The sequence below is a fragment of the Triturus cristatus genome, chromosome 7 (genome assembly GCF_964204655.1).
Source record: "Triturus cristatus chromosome 7, aTriCri1.1, whole genome shotgun sequence".
NCBI lineage: Eukaryota > Metazoa > Chordata > Amphibia > Caudata > Salamandridae > Triturus > Triturus cristatus.
Genome location: NC_140590.1, coordinates 1648138594 through 1648155935, shown reverse-complemented (window position 1 = coordinate 1648155935; position 17342 = coordinate 1648138594). Strand labels below are relative to the sequence as shown.

Sequence of the window (17342 nt, the reverse complement as noted above, 5' to 3'; positions counted from 1 at the left end):
AGTGGCAGCCGCACTGCGTCGCAGGGGCATCTTCGTGTACCCGTACTTGAACGACTGGCTGTTCAAAGGTCCTTCTCCAGACAGCGTGAGGAGTCATTTCTTGGACTGTCTCGAGCTGTCACCGGCTGGGCCTGCATGTGAATTTAGCCCAGTCAAATCCACAGCCAAAGCAGAAAATACATTTCTTAGGAGCTCTGCTAGACTCCGCGGTAGGAAAAGTGTTTCCTTCGGAGGAGAGACCGTGTTCCCTCATACGAAATGCAAGCTGGTTCTACACAACAGAAAACTGCATGTATGTCGGATTGCCACCCTGCTCAGGTCGATGGCATCCTGCACCTTCCTGGTTCCCAATGGCAGATTACGAACTCGTCCTCTTCAGCAGGATCTGGAGGACAAGTGGGACCAACAGAAAGCTCGCTGGGACGAAAAGATAAGTCTATTGAACACGCACGAGCGTCCATACCTTGGTGGATGAGAAAAGGAAATATGCAAGTTGGAATTCCTTTTTATCAATCTCCGCCTGCCTAGATGCTGATCACGGACGCCTCGCTGCACGGTGGGGGGCCCACATAGGTCCTCTGCAGACTCGAGGACTATGGTCTCCAAAAGAGCGATCCTATCACATCAACATGCTGGAGCTGAGAGCAGTTCACCTAGCCCTCCAAGCTTTCCTTCCCTCGATTCAGGCAAGCTCCGTATTAGTACAGACTGGCAATACAACCACAATGTACTACCTGAACAAACAGGGGGGGAACTCGCTCACACATACTTTTACTGGAGGCTCACACACTCTGGCATTGGCTCCTGGCACGGAATCTGTCGGTCACAGCATTCCACCTGCCGGGAGAACAGAACGTGAGAGCGGATGCTTTCAGTTGTCATTTCGAAGACAGAGAAGACTGGGTTCTCAACGACTAGGTCGTCGGAGACATCTTCCAGTCATGGGGTCGTCCCACCATCGACGAAAATGTGAAATGCCGAGACTTCGCCTCAAGGTTCTACTGACCAGGATCGAAAGGGAATGCCCTTTTGATAGACTGGTCAGGAGCATTTGTGTACGCCTTTCCACCTCTTCCGCTAATCCCGAAGGTGGTGACCAAGCGGTCTCATTCGTGCACAAGGATGATACTGATTGCCTCGGACTGGCCGAGACAATGGTCGTACCCGGACCTTCTGCACCTAGCAGAATGCCCTCACAGGAAGCTGCCGTGCAGACCGGACCTGCTGTCCAAGATGAACGGGAGTATTCATCACCCCAACCTTCCCTCACTGAACTTGGCTGCGTGGCTCCTGAGGTCCCCCAGTATGGCCACCTAGGACTACCGCAGGACTGCATGTCCATTTTGAAGGAAGCAAGAAGACCGTCCACGGGGCATTCGTATTCGTGGAAGCGGTTTTATATTTGGTGTGTGCAAAACAATTGTAATCCAACCAAGGGTCAGGAAGAGATCATCCTTCCTTATCTACTTTATCTGGCGAAAGCAGGGTTGAAGTGTTCTTCCATTAAGGTGCACTTAGCAGCGATAACTGCATATAGACGCTCACCTTCTCAACCTTCTTTGTTTCAGTTACAGCCTGTTAAGGATTTCTTACAGGGTTTAAAGAAGGTCTACCCTCTGGCCCAGCCTCCTTCACCACCCTGGGAGCTAAACCTGGTGCTATCAAAATTGCTGGGTCCGCCTTTCGAACACAAAGCAACCTTGCAACATCTTTCTTGGAAGGCGGCTTTCTTGGTAGCCATCGCGCCGCCTCGTAGAGTGAGCGAAATACAGGCCCTCTGCTCTAAAGAACCTTATACAGTTTTCCATCTTAATAGGGTTGTGTTGAGAACGCACCCCTCTTTCCTTCCTAAGGTGGTGTCAGATTTTCATGTGAATCAGACCATCTCTCTACCCACCTTTTTCCCCCAATCCCTCCACCCCAGCTGAGAGGGCCTTACACACTCTGGACCTGAAAAGGGTTTTAAAATTCTATCTGGATAGGTCCAGATCTATGAGGAAATCTGATCAACTATTTGTTAACTATGGGTCGATCAGAACTGGTTTTGCAGCTTTAAAGTGGTTTATCTCCAGATGGATAGTTTTGTCTATCAAACTTGCTTATCAATTAGCACAGAAGCCCCTTGGGTTTACTCCCAAAGCGCACTCTACCAGAGGAAAAGCTGCTACTGCTGCTTTTCTTCATAGCGTGCCCATGTCTGAAATTAAATTTGTAATGCGGCAACTTGGAGGTCCGTCCATACATTTACGAAGCACTATTGTCTGGATTCAGACACCAGAACAGACACTCAAGTAGGCCAGGCCTTCTTGTGTAATCTGTTCAACAGCTGATTTCGGCTTTTATTATATGTTGGGTCATTTTTACTCTCATTTGCCTGCAGGTGGTTGATGAGCTTGCTATTCTATTCAGTGCTTATGACTATTGATGAGGATCCCCTGGAAGAGAAGGATACGTTACTTACTTGTAATCCTAGTTCTCTTCCAGGGGTATCCTCATCAAAGTGATAAGAAACCCACCCGCCTCCCCAGGTAAATTAGATGTTTTCTAAAGTGTTAACGGATCTCTTTGTGCCCTGACCTTCAGGGTTATGCAAAGAACTGACCCAACTGTCACCCCTGAGGCATGATGGGAAGCTAGGGGTCATGGCTGCCTTAAAGGTACGGTGCCAGTTTTTGTTGAAAATACTTTCATTTTCTATGCTATTGGTTTGCAATGCAGCCTGTAGGCTAACCTTGTCTACTTTATTTGCAGTTTGCTATTTATGAGTATTTTGCTCATTAAAAAACAGAGTTCAAGTGCTACTTGCCCTCTTGTGTTTTTATATATATTGGCAAATAGTCTGTGTGTAATTACATTGTTTAGCCTCATAGATGGGAGCTGCATTGATATGAGAGAAAATATATAAATGTGTATATATGTATGTGTGTGTGTGTGTGTGTGTGTGTAAATATATATATATATATATATATATATCAAACACCGCAATAGTAGCGAACCGCTACTGTTAGCCCTCCCCCTACTCACTTGTGATGGTGGTCCGCAGCGAGGTGGCAAACCTCTACGTATTCCGACAACGCTGTAATTCCTCCTTTCTTGAATCCCCAGCAACCACGGACACCAAATGAGCTTCAAACTGGTCTCCAGTTTGAAGCTCATTTGGTGTCCGTGGTTGCTGGGGATTCAAGAAAGGAGGAATTACAGCGTTGTCGGAATATATATATATATATCCACAACAAATCCCTCCAGCCGGAAAGAAAAACGGGATGCACTCTTAACAACCTTTTATGCGCTTTTATTTTCTTTGTATCTTCACTGCATGGGGTACAGGCAAGAGCTGATCTACGCGTTTCGGTATTCCTGATACCTTGCTCACGATCAACTGTTTGTTTGGTCCCGCCCCCTTTAAGTTCAATTGTGATTACATCATTTCCTGGCGGTTTCCAAACACCCCTTTGCATTCTGGAGAATGTAGTTTTAACCCAAAATGTTTTTTTATGTTATATATGTCATTTTTATTTGTTTGCACTCCAATGTTTTTTGTAAGAAAAGTCAAGTCGACATTATTCTTCATGAACGCCTTATCTTTTCATCGCTTTGCCTCCTCTGGTGGAGCTTAATCTTATGAGTGATGAATTCTTTTGGATCATTAATTTCCATTTTTTCTTTTTGTCACGCATTCCTGATTTGTTCTTCGATGTTTTCATCCCTTGACTTCATTTTCCTTTTGTTTTTATTTTACTGTTTTCATATTCTTCTCTTCTTTTTTATAAATGTATGTAGTGCTCTTCTGACTGGTTAAGGCCGTGCGGATGTAATGTTCGTAATTTTAGAATGTAACGTGACTCCTTCTGTCGCAATTGTCTTTCTCGATCTCCCCCACGTTCTTTCCTTGGAATGGTTTCAATTCCATAATATTTCAATTTTTTCCAGTCTCCTTGATGGACTTGTTCCATATGTTTTGCCACAAATCTGACGTCATCAGCAGAGATTGCGGTCGCGTGTGTTATAGTTGCCTGCACTAACTATAACGGGGGAATTTCATTGGTTTTTTACGAGTGAAATGTCCACATAACTATAACCTGTGTGAAACCTATGGTTTTTTAAGTGAATATATATATATATATTTTTTTATTTTTTTTTTCATATATAGTTTTTATTATTTCCGGGGTCCCCGAACATGGGCGGGAATATTCAGTGCATATGACTTTGATGAAGATACCCCTGGAAGAGAACTAGGATTACAGGTAAGTAACTTATCCTTCTGACACATTATAGGTTTTCATTCTGTGATTTATGCTAAAGGTACACCCTACATTGTTGTAGGGCACGCGTTTAAGCAATTCTCAGAGTCCCTGGTTTGACTGGCCTCCTCCTTTCTCTTTCAGCTCTGCTTCGAGTGTAATGCTTTTAACCCCCAGTGGGTGAGTGTGACCTATGGAATCTGGATTTGCCTGGAATGTTCTGGAAAGCACCGGGGCTTGGGGGTTCACCTAAGGTAAGTCTAATTAGTACAAGCCATTGTAGTGCTCGCAATAGAACAGCTGGGGAGCAGATTGGTGTCAACAGTGGCTAATTATGTGTTTTTATTAGTGTCTGAGGGGCATGAAAATGGGGTGACCAAAATGTCATTCTTCATGCTGTAAGTTATCCTAGCATTCTACATCATCCTGCTGGTTTTCCAGAACCAGACCGCTCCACCCATTCTCCATTGTTGAACATGCATATATAAATGGACCGAAAATAAGACTCTTCCATCTTGTGATGTGCTCCCCAGCTTTGTACGCTCGGTCACCATGGATAAATGGAAGGACGCTGAACTGGAGAAGATGAAGGTTGGGGGAAATGCCAAGTGCCGAGTGTTTCTGGAGTCTCAGGAGGATTATGACCCCTGCTGGTCGATGCAAGAAAAGTACAACAGCAAAGCTGCTGCCCTCTACAGGGATAAGGTATGGGAGGCTTTTCAATTTTTCCCAACCTTCTACATTTATTTCAATAGCAAAAGTAACCTGGGCGGAGTTATTTGGACATGCCCAGCACTGCAATATTTCTGTTAAAGTTGTGTTTTTGTGCATCTTAATAAATGCTGTCTTCTGAAGTCCTCCAAAACCCGCCATTACTCACAGGGTGGAGGGTGTATTCTGTGACATGCTGCTGATACTTACGGGTGTACTATGATGTGTACTCTGGTGATTGGTGTCTTGCTTTTCTCATGCAGATTGCAACTCTAGCAGAGGGGAAAGAGTGGTCCATTGAAACATCTACTGCTAAAAATTGGACTCCTCCTCAGCCAAAAATGACTCTTCCTTCAACTCACCGGTATGTAATCAGTTCTTGATACTCAGATGCTTGAAGCCAGCCGCAAGGCAAATCTATATTTCATTCAGTCCTTCTCCAAGGGAATGCCTGATTTCTGTCAGTGACTACCAAAATGCTGGCTCAGTGGGACTAATGTTGCTGGCAATTTGAGCAATAAATGAAACTGCAAAATTCTAATTTGTTTCCAACTGTGTAGGACTGTGTGCTTTTAATTTGGTCTTGTTGGGGTTAAAATATAGAGGTATAATCCGGGGTCATTGTTTCCCTACTTAAGCTAATCATTTGATTTCTTTCTATCCCAATCCCTTTAGTAACATAACAGTGAACACTAAGCAACGCATAAAATTCTGCTATTAACTGCCTTATAAAATGATGTTCATTCGTATCCTAATGTTTTTATTTTTGCTGCTTAAAGGCTAAACTAATTGTAGATGAGACCAACAGTAGAACGTTCATGTGTTTTTTGGCTTCTGGAAGGTAAATACGTGGTTATTAAAAGCTAGCTCATCAGTCCCTCCTTCCCTGTTATCCCATATGTGGCTCGAGCATTGAATTTTCAAAATATGTCTGTAGTGGATGAAAGAGAGGTAATAAAGAGTGTCATGTCTGCACCAGCCGTGCAGCAGTACTAGAGCTTGGCTGATTTCACACCTTCCTGGGGAGGTTCACACTACCCTTGTAGTTTTTCAAACCAACTCTGGAATAGTATGTGTATGGCACCATTAGATGATTTTGTTTTTCCTTTTTTTGCAAAGAACATACTTAGAGGATCACAATTGCAGACTAGAGATAGGAGAATATTGACATAAAATATTGTGCTTCCATACCTACTTCTTAGTTTCAACGTGATGGTTTAAACAACAAGCCCAGAGTGGCTTTCCATCTATCTTAAAGAAAGAAAAATCTCTAGATAGGTCAATAGAAATAAAGGTATATTGCGGAGGTCCATTCTTTACAAAGCTATAAACTTTTTTGTTTCTTTGTTTTATGGATTGTGTAGGTCTTAACATTACTTTTACTTTTGCTTCATTATGACTTCAAGGATTACTAGTTGGAAGCGATGTTCCCACCAAACTAAGATTTGAGCGTTTTTTAAAATAAAAACAGAGTCTCAGTGAGAAATCCTAAGCTTAACTGCTGGTAGCAGTGACAAAGCTGTAGGTATTACCCCATAGAAAAGTGTGTTTAGTCTTGAAGTAGCACCAAAACAAATTAAAGTCCTGAATCAAGACAGCGACATTCCCAAACCAATTTACTGAATGGAAAAACATTTAAACAGTAACAGTTATATTAAAGGAACAGAAGGTGTGGATTTTTAAAGTTTTATGTAAAGAAAAGCTCCAAGAAACTGCAAAGCATCAATTTAAGTATCTGTATTATCAAATGAGACCATGGGAGGCCTTTGCTGCACCAACAGCAAAAAGCATTTACCAGCCAACTGTTCTACTTGAGGAAGGCCTCGTGCTGGGAGCACAGTCAGTTTTCTTGCAATATGGAACACTCAAATGCTTCCAGACTTCTTAGGTTGTTGCTTGCCTTGTCTTTCTTCTGGTCACTTGCAAACCTCCCAGACCCCTGAGAGAGTAGTGTTCCATCAAGGGCTTCAGCTCTAGTCCCATATAGTCAGTCTGTTCTTCTTCCAAGATATTCTCCTTAATAATTCCTGTCCAGAAGCTGCAGGAGAGCAGCTAGTTTGACCCCTCAGACTCTTGAGATTCCCTTTAGGTCCTTGGGTTAAGCAGACAGCTGACTTCACATCAGTCCTTCCCTTAGACATGTAGCGGGGTCCTTCCTTTTAATTTATTCCCAAAGTCTATATGTATTATGAGCAGCTGGTAGTGCAACACATTTCTTTATGACCAACAGTTAGTGATTGGCATGGCATCTAATCCAGTCCCTATAAACGTCTCCAGGTCAACACAGTTTCTTTGATTTTACTGAAATTTATCCCAGAATTCTCAATTCCATGGCACTTTCAAGATTGTAGAATTTAATTCCCTCTTTGTAGAGCACACTAGTGCTTATCAAAATGAGAAATTACTACCCCCCCCCCCCCCCTTCAAAAAACCAACCCTGCCTAGTCTACAGTCCCATCTTGTGGTCAGAAGAATTAGCCTGGACATGAACTATATAGTTTCAAAAACACCCTTGCTACCAGAACATTACTTGGTGTGTACCTGTTACCTTGGATCACTCTCCCTCGGAAGTCTGATGTTTACCTGCCATTTATGCTCACTTATCTCACCTCACATTCCAATAGTTGACTGGTGATTATGTCCTCCTTGCCTTTCTGCCAGAGATCATTCACAGGGAAGGTATTTCCAAATAGTTAATCTCAGTCACTAGAGAAGGCAGAGCTTGGCCTAACAGAATTGATTAGTGTCCACTTTGTCAAGCAAATATTATTTTACAAACTCACCAAGGTAGCGCATCTATCAAAAATCTGTGTCATCATTAAATGTGCAAACAATTTCATTGGTGTTTGGATCATTTCAATAGCTCCAACCAAAACCAACTTGTGGAATGCCTTTTAATCCAAAGCTGGCTTTTCCAATAGGAAAAGGCCATTGTAGCCTATCTAGTAAAACAATATATTTAATCGGATCACTACATGGTCATGCAGATTTTATTTTGGACATGCGACACGGTTGCGCAGTAGGCCCCCAGGCCCTATGGCATTCAAGACAATGCTTACGGGTGACTTGGCTACTGTAAAATACATTATTTTCTGAATGTCAAAATTGTTTTCCTTTGACTGGTTCTGCTGCAGTTTTTAGGCTTCAGTCACCCAAATGCTGCCTTTTCAGATCTTCAGATATACTTATAAGATCGCTCTTGTGGCTGGTGTACACTTAACGTTTATGTCAGATGGTTCACTCTCTGTGCCATTTTTACTGCTATGATGTTACTCAAAGGTCTGATAAGCTAGTTGAGGTTAGGCATTCTTTTGCCATGTTTTAGGAGCCAGAGTTGCAAAGTGGTCACTGTTATTGCAATGCCCAGAGTCTAATATAACTTGAAGAAAAAGAGTAAAAAAGATTTATTGGGGGATCACCCAACAATGTTAGTCTCAGTGACAGCTGGTGATAGTTGAAATTGTTAGACTTTAATACCCGCCCTGAATTCCAGCTAATGATTGAGCTAGACTTCTAGGAAGATCTGTTGGGGTTCTCCTCCTGAGAACATTTTGATAAAAATGGGGTCAAATTGTGCATTTTAAAGCAACATTTTCACATAAATCTTCTTAAATGCCACAGGCTCTGAAAGAGCACTCAATATTTTATAAGTACTTTATTGGTGTGCCTAGCCAGTGAAGCCAAAAGCTTCCCAAGAACGAACTGGGTGCCCTGCCCCTGATGGTCAGTAATTACCTCCATGTGCACTAGCCAGCCTTTTTAATGGGTGCCCTCCATATGAAAGGATGTCTAACTTGTGTCAAGAATTGCATACAATATGCCAGTTTCAAAATTTTCCCATTGGTGCTATCCATATATCATGGTTGACCCATGTGTCAAATATAACCTTTGGTATGTCACATTCTGTAATAGTTCTCCTTTCTAAAGAATTACATCCTGTATGCCAGCATTGTGCCATGGGTACCCGTTTTGCCAAAAATTACCTCACAGCATCCATTGCCTACATTTAGCTTTAGGTACTGTATATGCAAAGAATTGCCTCGAATGTGCCATGGCCAGCTGCTGACTCACAAGTTTAACAATTGTGCACACACACTCAAATTCATTCACTTACACTCATTTTCACTAAATCACACAATAACACCCCTTCATAGACATCACTCGCAATCACTCTAACCCTCATTCACCCTCTCACTCATGGTCATCTTTTATTCCTTCTTTCACCCGCTTGCACTCACTTAAACTTTCACTCAGTCTCCCAGTCTGCTTTGTCTCGCATATTATATTTTGGTCGCACTCACTTATCCAAACAAACACACACTCACTTTATGCACATTCTTGCACACTCTTTCAGTTGCATCTATGTGTGCAACATTTGACCAAACTTTTTCACTTCCCTTCAACTGCACCTTTCCTCTTCAGCTCCTTGTTTTCCCTTGCTGAATGGACCCTCTGGGAAGGCACACAGCTACCATTTGCCACAGACACTAAATTAGTAATGTGAAGCCTCTGCATTTCTTACTTTGTGTAAGCTTCAACATTCAACCACCTCCTATTTCACTCTACCCTCTTTCACCTTGTCACTGGGTTGGGTGGGGGTCAGTGATGCTCCCAAACCCCAAGCAAGTCAGAGCTGATGCCTGAAGCACCTAGGCCTACCTGTTTGGCTAATGCTGCAGTGTTAGAAATTTGCCGGCACTTAGGCCTTTGGACCCTGCTCTTTCTCATAGTAACAGTGTTTTTGATCATTTTATTAATTCTTTCGCCCCTTAAATATTTTTACTTATATCTAAGGTATTACTTGAATAGGCAGATAAACTTTCAGACTACGTAAATTTAAAATCCACATATAAATATTGAGTCCTTCATTCTGTAATTAGGTAACCATAGGCATATGGTCTTCTGAAATGTTTGCTATATAACTAATTTGTCGCACCTTTTTTAATTCCTGAGTCTATTCTATTAAATAACATTTTTATTCAGTTTTGAGATCTTAGCTTTGTAGTTTACTGTATGTAATTGATTTAAAAACTTGTATTTTAGAGGGTCTTATTCTGTAGAGGAAAGTGTATTATTAAATTAGTTTAATAAACTTGTATCACATGTCCACTTTTGGGAGCCTCCATTCCTCTTTGCCTTGGCATGAGATGCACAACGCTCTCATCGTTGTTATCAGAACTGGTCCTGAAGTGCCGCAACTGGGCTCTAATTTTAAGTTCTCTGATCCAATGGATCTATTTCCCTTTAATTCAGTAGCGAAGTACACTTTGTTTGCGACTTGTAAATAAGTTCCAAAGTGTTCTCATCTTAACTTAGTTTAATTCCTGGGTGTAAGTGTATATGTGTTCACTTCTGCAGCTCTTCTGCTGGCTCGTCTCAGAATGCTGGTGGCCCATCTGACAAAGCCTTTGAAGACTGGCTGAATGATGATGTCAACTCCTACCAAAGGTTGGTGTTATGTCATGTGGTGAATGAAGTGGGTGGAGGTGTTGTACACACACTGCATGTTTCTGTTGCTATCACTCAGATGAAATGCATGACCTATTTTTTGTCCCTTGAAGAACCACATTCAGTGATTTTCATATTGGTTCCAATGTAACAAACCTTATTCCCCCCTGCCCCCCTTTAAAATATGCTATGCAATTTCAGTGGGGAGTGATAATTTTTAGTAGGTAAAAAAAAGAAAATTCCAAATGACCAAACCTATACCTGTAATGAAGCTATCAATGTGTTTGCAAGTGTTGCTAGACTGCACTGGTGTATTTTTGGAAACCTGACAATACAATAACTTGAATGCTATTTCAAAGGACTACTTCTCTTGTGGAATTAAGAATTTTCCCTTTTTTGTTTTGTAGTTCTTTGTGGTCCTTTCAACTGTGTTGAACTCTTGATATTCCCAAGGTGTGTTTTTCCAGTTCTTAAGAAAAGCTCATCTAGATTTTGAGGACTGTCACTGAGATTTTTGAAGGGAAATGCACCATCATTTTCGGAATAGGACATAAAGGAGCAAGGTTTACCTAGGTAGACCGGATGTTGTTCCTTGCATAAGACTTGAAGACTGACTGACTTTCAGCACCTTTATTTGAAAAACGGACATAGGTGGTTGAGATTTGAACTGGAGCTTGGACTAGTGGAATGAAAACTCAGAGGGAAACAAACCGTTACTTAATTAATATATCTATTTCAATTCTAAAATTATCATTTTGTATTTTCTGCTTGGCTGACTTATGTCACTAAACCGGATTTAGAATTTTAAAACCCTCATATACAAAGGGCCTTGTTAAGAGTACAGCGGTCCACAGGACTGCCATACTTCCGGTGGCGATCTGACCACCGCCACCTTTGCGGGTCCACTCGCAGTATTCAATGTGACGGTTGTACCGCCACAGAACTGCCACGTCCACCGGGGATCCAGGATCCAGCGGCAGTCGCGCAGCAAAGTGGAGAAGCATTATGCTGGCGGTGCCACTGCTGCCCAGCCGTGCATGTCCACTGCCCCTTTCATGGTGGTAAGCCTGCCATGAAAAGGTGGGGGAGAGGTCCCCTGCCACCCCGGGGCCTGGTGGTGCATGCAGGATGTCACATGGTGTGCCCCCCCTGGAATGGTACCCCAGCTCCTGCATGATGTAGAATGCATACCACACTGTCCAGGAACACGCTTCAGGTGCTTTCAAAGTGGCATATGTAGTGAAGGCTCACCTTTGAGCCTTCTACAGCCGCAGCACCGACCGCCCGCCATGGATTACAGTTGTAATCCAACGGGCTTGGCGGGCCTCCTGTTGGCGCAGCGGTGGCTAACCAACTGGAGGACCTTCAAAGGCTGGTGCTATTTAGACACTGCTCAAGCTGAACATTAATGAAAATGATCTGGATTGTTGACAAAATGAGGAGCTCTTTAATTCTAACCAACAGGAAACTATTTAGTAAAAGCATATCTTTTTTTTCCTTTGTAGTAGTGGTGGCAGCAGCAGTGGTGCTGGGATCGGCAGTCAGGAGAACCGCTATGTGGGATTTGGTAACACCGTCAACCCTCCGAAGAAAGAGGATGATTTTCTTAACAACGCAATGACCTCGCTGTATTCTGTGAGTGGACCGGACACGTAGTTGTTTCTGAGCTCTTAAGTTCATTGTATGTAGACAGGAGAATGTCGACCATGTTCCTTCGTTTTTATAGAAAACATCACTCTCATATTGGTATAGCTCCCATTTACCTTCCCAAAGGCATTTTTTCTTTTGGAGTATGTACTATATCTAAAACATCACTATTGGGAACACTGTCAATATATATAGCATCGATTGTAGAAATAAATATACAACATTACATTGTTGTAAGCAGAGCCTGTAGTTATGCTTGCGTCCTGCTTTCCATTGAAAATGCCTTTTTTGATATGCTTCTACTTAGACTTCATTTAACAACTATTCTCAGTTTAGTTGACCGCATGTATTAAGTTTTGGCATGTCAGGTTCCTGGAAGTTTTGTGCATTAGAAAAAAGTTAAAGGTAAGGAGTCAACAGACAGTTTTACAGTTTAGTTCCCATAGGAATTGTTGCTGTTGGCAACTGGAATTACACCAAACATGGTATGAAACTAAAACTTAAATCTGAATGGGGCATTTTTATGGTTTTATGTCAATCTTTTCTGCAGTTTTTGTGATATTTGCAATACAGTAAAGTGTAGGGTGGGCTTTGATGTAATAAATAGAGATATCTTATCAGTTATTTCATAAATCCTGTACGGACCATGGACCAATGTTTGAAAACTATATTAATCAAGTTCAAAATAACTTTATTCAGCAGCAACACCACAAAAGTTTGACAAGCAGACAATGCATTTAAACAAGTTTAAAAAATCCTTAATAAGATAAAATCACAATTAAAACTAAGTGCATCATCAACCATAAAATTTCCAACTGGTTAAAATTAAACTATACAAAATATTTCTTCTCCCCATCCAATCACTGCAGTTCTTAACGTTTCCTAACAGCCATTGCAGTTTTGATAAAGTTTGACACCGCACTACAAATAACAGAACTAGTCAGCGATTGCAGATATCTGAACCCCTCAACATATGTACATGGACCAATATTCTTTAGTGGGGGTACCAAAAATCTTCTCCTCGGTTCATTGTAAAGTGCACAAAAAAGGATAAAGTGCAGGGTGCTCTGGGTTGCCATATTGTCACAGGGAGTGAGATTGTCCATCCACCCAGATTGTCTGGGAAATGCCACTAGAAAGTGCAAAGTGCCTAAGCGGAATCTTATTAAAAAGAAATGTGTTTGAATGTTCGTAGTGAAGGATAGGTAAATTTGCTGTTTAGGCGTAAAAAAGCAGCTAGGACCTGACGCCTCCAATTGAGTATGACGCAAGGTTGCCCAGGTGTCGTGCGCCTCTTCTATAATAACCTTAGCGTTTGTAGGAATACTCATCGGGGTGTCAAAGTACTCGCCCAAACCAATCTCAAATAACCTCTCCCTCCGAAAACGAAGCCAGGGGATCTTCAAAGTTTTCTAAGTTAATACAATCTTCGATATCCTCCCTGGAAAACAGTAACTCTTCAGACACCTATATTTTGTTCCATAAAAGCTAGGGGGCGGTCCCAATGTGGTCTTCTACATATTCCATCTCCAGCTCTTGGTGAGAGAAAGAAGTGGCAGAACTATTTGGAATCGTCAATAAGCGTTTTATAAACTTATTTTCCACCACTCGTAACAGGCGATTTTTTGCTAGCCCCACACACCCGCCCCCGTAAGACAGCAACCGATAAACATTTTGCTTTGTATAAAGTAACAAGCTCAGGCACTGGCTTATGGCCTAACTTACAGGCAAACCTAAACAGCCCCTCCACAACTCTGCTTGTTTGCGGAGCTCTTGCTGTGACCAAGGGATCCCACTTCATCTCCTTATTGAACATATTCCCTAAATATGTAAAGGTTTCCACCTTTTCAATAATCTTGCCCCTTACAGTAAAACTTTTTGGACCACATGCCATTATATAAGATTTTGAAAAATTAACCTTCAGGTCAAGGGCCGGCGTAAAGGCATGCAGTGACGTTTGTAAGATGTTCGCCGTCAGGGCCGTAAGCACTGTATCATCCGCATACGAGAGTAGCCGGACTGGGTTGCCTCTGATGCAGGGGAAATCAATTTTCTTATCCAATAAAAATGCTTCCAAACTATTAGTATAAATTAAGAAAGAAAAGGAGCTCAAATGCACCCCTGCCGAACACCTTTCGTGGAGACAATGGGCTTAGTCCTTTCCCCTTGTGGGCCATATCTTATGGAGACGGAGGTGTTAGCATGGAGTCTTCTTAAAAGCAGGGTCAGTGCCTTTTCACAGCCCATTTCTCCCATTAAGACCCACAATTTCTCCCTGTTGACGGTATCAAATGCACTGCACAAGTCCATGAAGGCAAGGTGGATAGAACCCCGCTTTGCATTCATGTACTTGCCCATAATCCGTGAAAAATGTAGGCATTGCTCTCTAGTGCCCAGACCCCTTTGGAAACCATATTGGGTTTTCGAGATAATCCCCTTATTGCCCAAGTCTCTAGTCAAGCAAGAATTACCCTACCCAGTACCTTGACGGTAGTGTTGCTAAGGGAAATTGGCCTGTAACAGGCAGGGTCGTTTCTATTCCCTTTTTTAAACATGGGTACAACTATGGCCTCTTTCCAGGATGCTGGGATTGAACCAATCACAACTGATTTAAAAACATTAGTCAGCAAGGGTGCCCAAAGATTAGTATTTAATTTAAACAGGTCTAATAGAACTTCATCAGGGCCTGGGACCTTCTTACAAATTCCTTTCGCTAGGGCTTCTTCAACCTCTGCCACTGTAAATGAAGCACTAAGCTCAGCGGCTTGTGCTAGATCTACGGTGAGCTCCTCATTGCACACTGTCAGCTCCCTACCATTTGGGTTAAAAATGGTTATGAAATGGGATTCCCAAACGTGGGTCCCTTGCTCACTTTGCCACTGGATTCAAGATAGCCTGTCTGATGAGGGTTATGAACCCAAAACCGGTCCCAGGATGCTTGTTTCCGGTCCAGGGAAGACATGGCTTGGCAGTTCAGGCTGGACTGTTCCCATGAGGCACAGGGTCAGACTGATTTGCATATGGCCATGTCTGAACTGGGGTGGCTGAGTGAGCTAAAGAATGATGATAGATTAAACCCAGATCAGTTGACTGGGGGTGAGAGTTTGCAATGTTCAACACTCCGTCTATCATCCCCTTTGGTTTTGCTTTATTCCCAAATGTCTCCCAGCATCATTGAGTCCATTTTTTTCACTTCCTGAGTAAATTGAGGTTGATTAATAAAGGCCCAAAAACTTTTGCTGTCTTTGAGAGCACTTGCTATCTCCAAATCCTCCCATGCTAAACGGCTCAACTCCTCTTTTCTTTTATTGATGGTACTTTTGTATAATCGTTCTGCACATTTAATTTGTTCTCTATTACGGGGGATAGATTGGAGGGCCATTTTTAAGTTCTTGTGGGCTCTAGAGCATTCGACATTAAATCTATGTGTCTCTAGGTGCTGCTTGGGCCTGGTCGTGCATGTTAGTCTATTAGCTTCATTTATACAGATTCTTTAGAAATTTTGTACAATCATTACTGAGGGGGAATCCTGTTGGAGGCACATCATATTCATGGTTTGCTTTAACTTTTTCGCCCTCAAGTATCAGCGGATATATTTCACCCCAGTTTATTCTTAGACCTTTGTTGCGGTTATAGTGGATCCGGCGACCGTACCGTCTGTCCCGTCCTTCAAACCCCCCCCGTCTCCTAGTTATTACTTTTTCTTTAAAACTTTATTTTTCATTCTGCAATAGCAAAAACAATTTGTCAATGATCCCTCATATAGTTGCATGCCGCTGATGTGATGGGCAACACTTGGTACAAGTGGTAGCATCGAAGGTAAAAAAGCATAATATTAGGGGTACATAATCAATTATAGGTATAACACAGTGAGGTATAAGCATGGAACACACCAATGACACCCAGGCCGCTGTTTGCTGGAATCAATTCTCTTGCCTCCCATCATGATTAGGGTGGTCTTCCACATCTGACCCACTTTCCCCACTCTCAAGCGTATCAAGAGCGGTGGGCTCCCACTTCCTCCAACCCAGAAGTGCACATTTCCTGCCAGATCATCAGGTCGTCTTGTAGCTTCTTGTCCCTACGGGTAAGTTTCATATGTATTTCTTCGGCTAGAGACCACTCTTGTACATCCTTAAGCCAGACCGGCATTTCCGGGCCTCTCTGACCCATCCATGTTATGGCCACCCTACCCCTAGCTAGCACAAGCATTAATTGTAGCAGCTTATATGGGAGTTTCCTTTTCTTGGGCTTCCTGACCGAGGCAAGAAGGCAACTCAAGGTTTCCGGCCTCACCTGAAGACCTGTGGCTGCACTAATCCTGCTGACCACCTCCGCCCAAAACTGCCTGCCGAGCACTCCCAGGCCAAATGTAGAAAGCCCGCTTTCTCTACACCGCATCTCAGGCATCTATCATTCCTGTCACACGAAATACGTTTTAATGATACCAGGGTTAGGTAGGTGCGATGAAAGAAATTAAAGTGTGTCAGTTTAAATCTGGCATTACAGGAGACAGTGCGTGTGAGGGAGCCTATGTGTGCCCACTGTTTCTCTTCCAACTGGACATCTAGATCCCTCTCCCAGGCAGCCCTGGACGGTGGCCCTGGGGGAGTGGAATCCTGTTTCATAGCTTTATAGAGGAGAGAGACCAATTTGCGACCGGCACCACACGAAATCAGGATATCTAAAGTTTGAGTCGGATGTGGAATGTCCGGGTATTGTGGCCTGGTGACCTTCACTACCTCCTGAATTCCTCTGTAGTTGAGGAATTGGCTCTGTCCGAGGCCAAAGCTCTCTTCTGATTGTTCATAACTGATCAATGTCTCATTAGGAAAAAGGTTAGCAAGAACTTCGCAGCCGCCCTCCCTCCAGGGTTGAAAGGACATGTTCCTTCCCATGTCTATAAATGGTGCTAGTATCCAGATCTGTAGCTCCCTGTGAAATTTCGCTTTCCTTAAAACCTTCTCGATAAACCGTTGCCACATGTCAGCCGTATGCCTCACCAGGTAGGGGTGAGTTCCATCCGCTCCCCTGCCCCTCATCAGCGCCTCCTGAAGTGCCAGGGTATCCACCCTGATCGGCAGAAGGCATTTCTCCGCGTCAGTCAACCAGTGTGCCGCAGGTTGTAATTGGGTGGCGTGATAATATAAATCATAATGTGGAGCTTCCAAGCCACCCTCCTCATAACTATGTATAATAGTGTTGAGGGCTACCCTACTGTGCCATCCTGCCCAGCGCAGAGACGAAAGGATTATATTAAGGGTCTTAAAGATGCGCGTCGGTAATGGACATAGT

General features: G+C 42.9%; 1 protein-coding gene across 8 annotated transcripts in view; it reads left to right on the top strand.

Moving 5' to 3' along the window:
• Window positions 1-17342, top strand: part of ARFGAP1 (ARF GTPase activating protein 1) — a 545635-nt gene that overhangs the window by 413521 nt on the left and 114772 nt on the right. For 7 of the 8 annotated variants that reach the window (XM_085619704.1, XM_085619708.1, XM_085619707.1 and 4 more), the window contains 5 exons: window positions 4386-4495; window positions 4775-4946; window positions 5216-5316; window positions 10311-10400; window positions 11906-12035. In XM_085619704.1, the coding sequence (XP_085475830.1) occupies window positions 4386-4495; window positions 4775-4946; window positions 5216-5316; window positions 10311-10400; window positions 11906-12035 (603 nt within the window). The remainder of the gene's footprint in view (window positions 1-4385; window positions 4496-4774; window positions 4947-5215; window positions 5317-10310; window positions 10401-11905; window positions 12036-17342) is intronic. The other variant, XM_085619709.1, reaches the window with a different exon arrangement.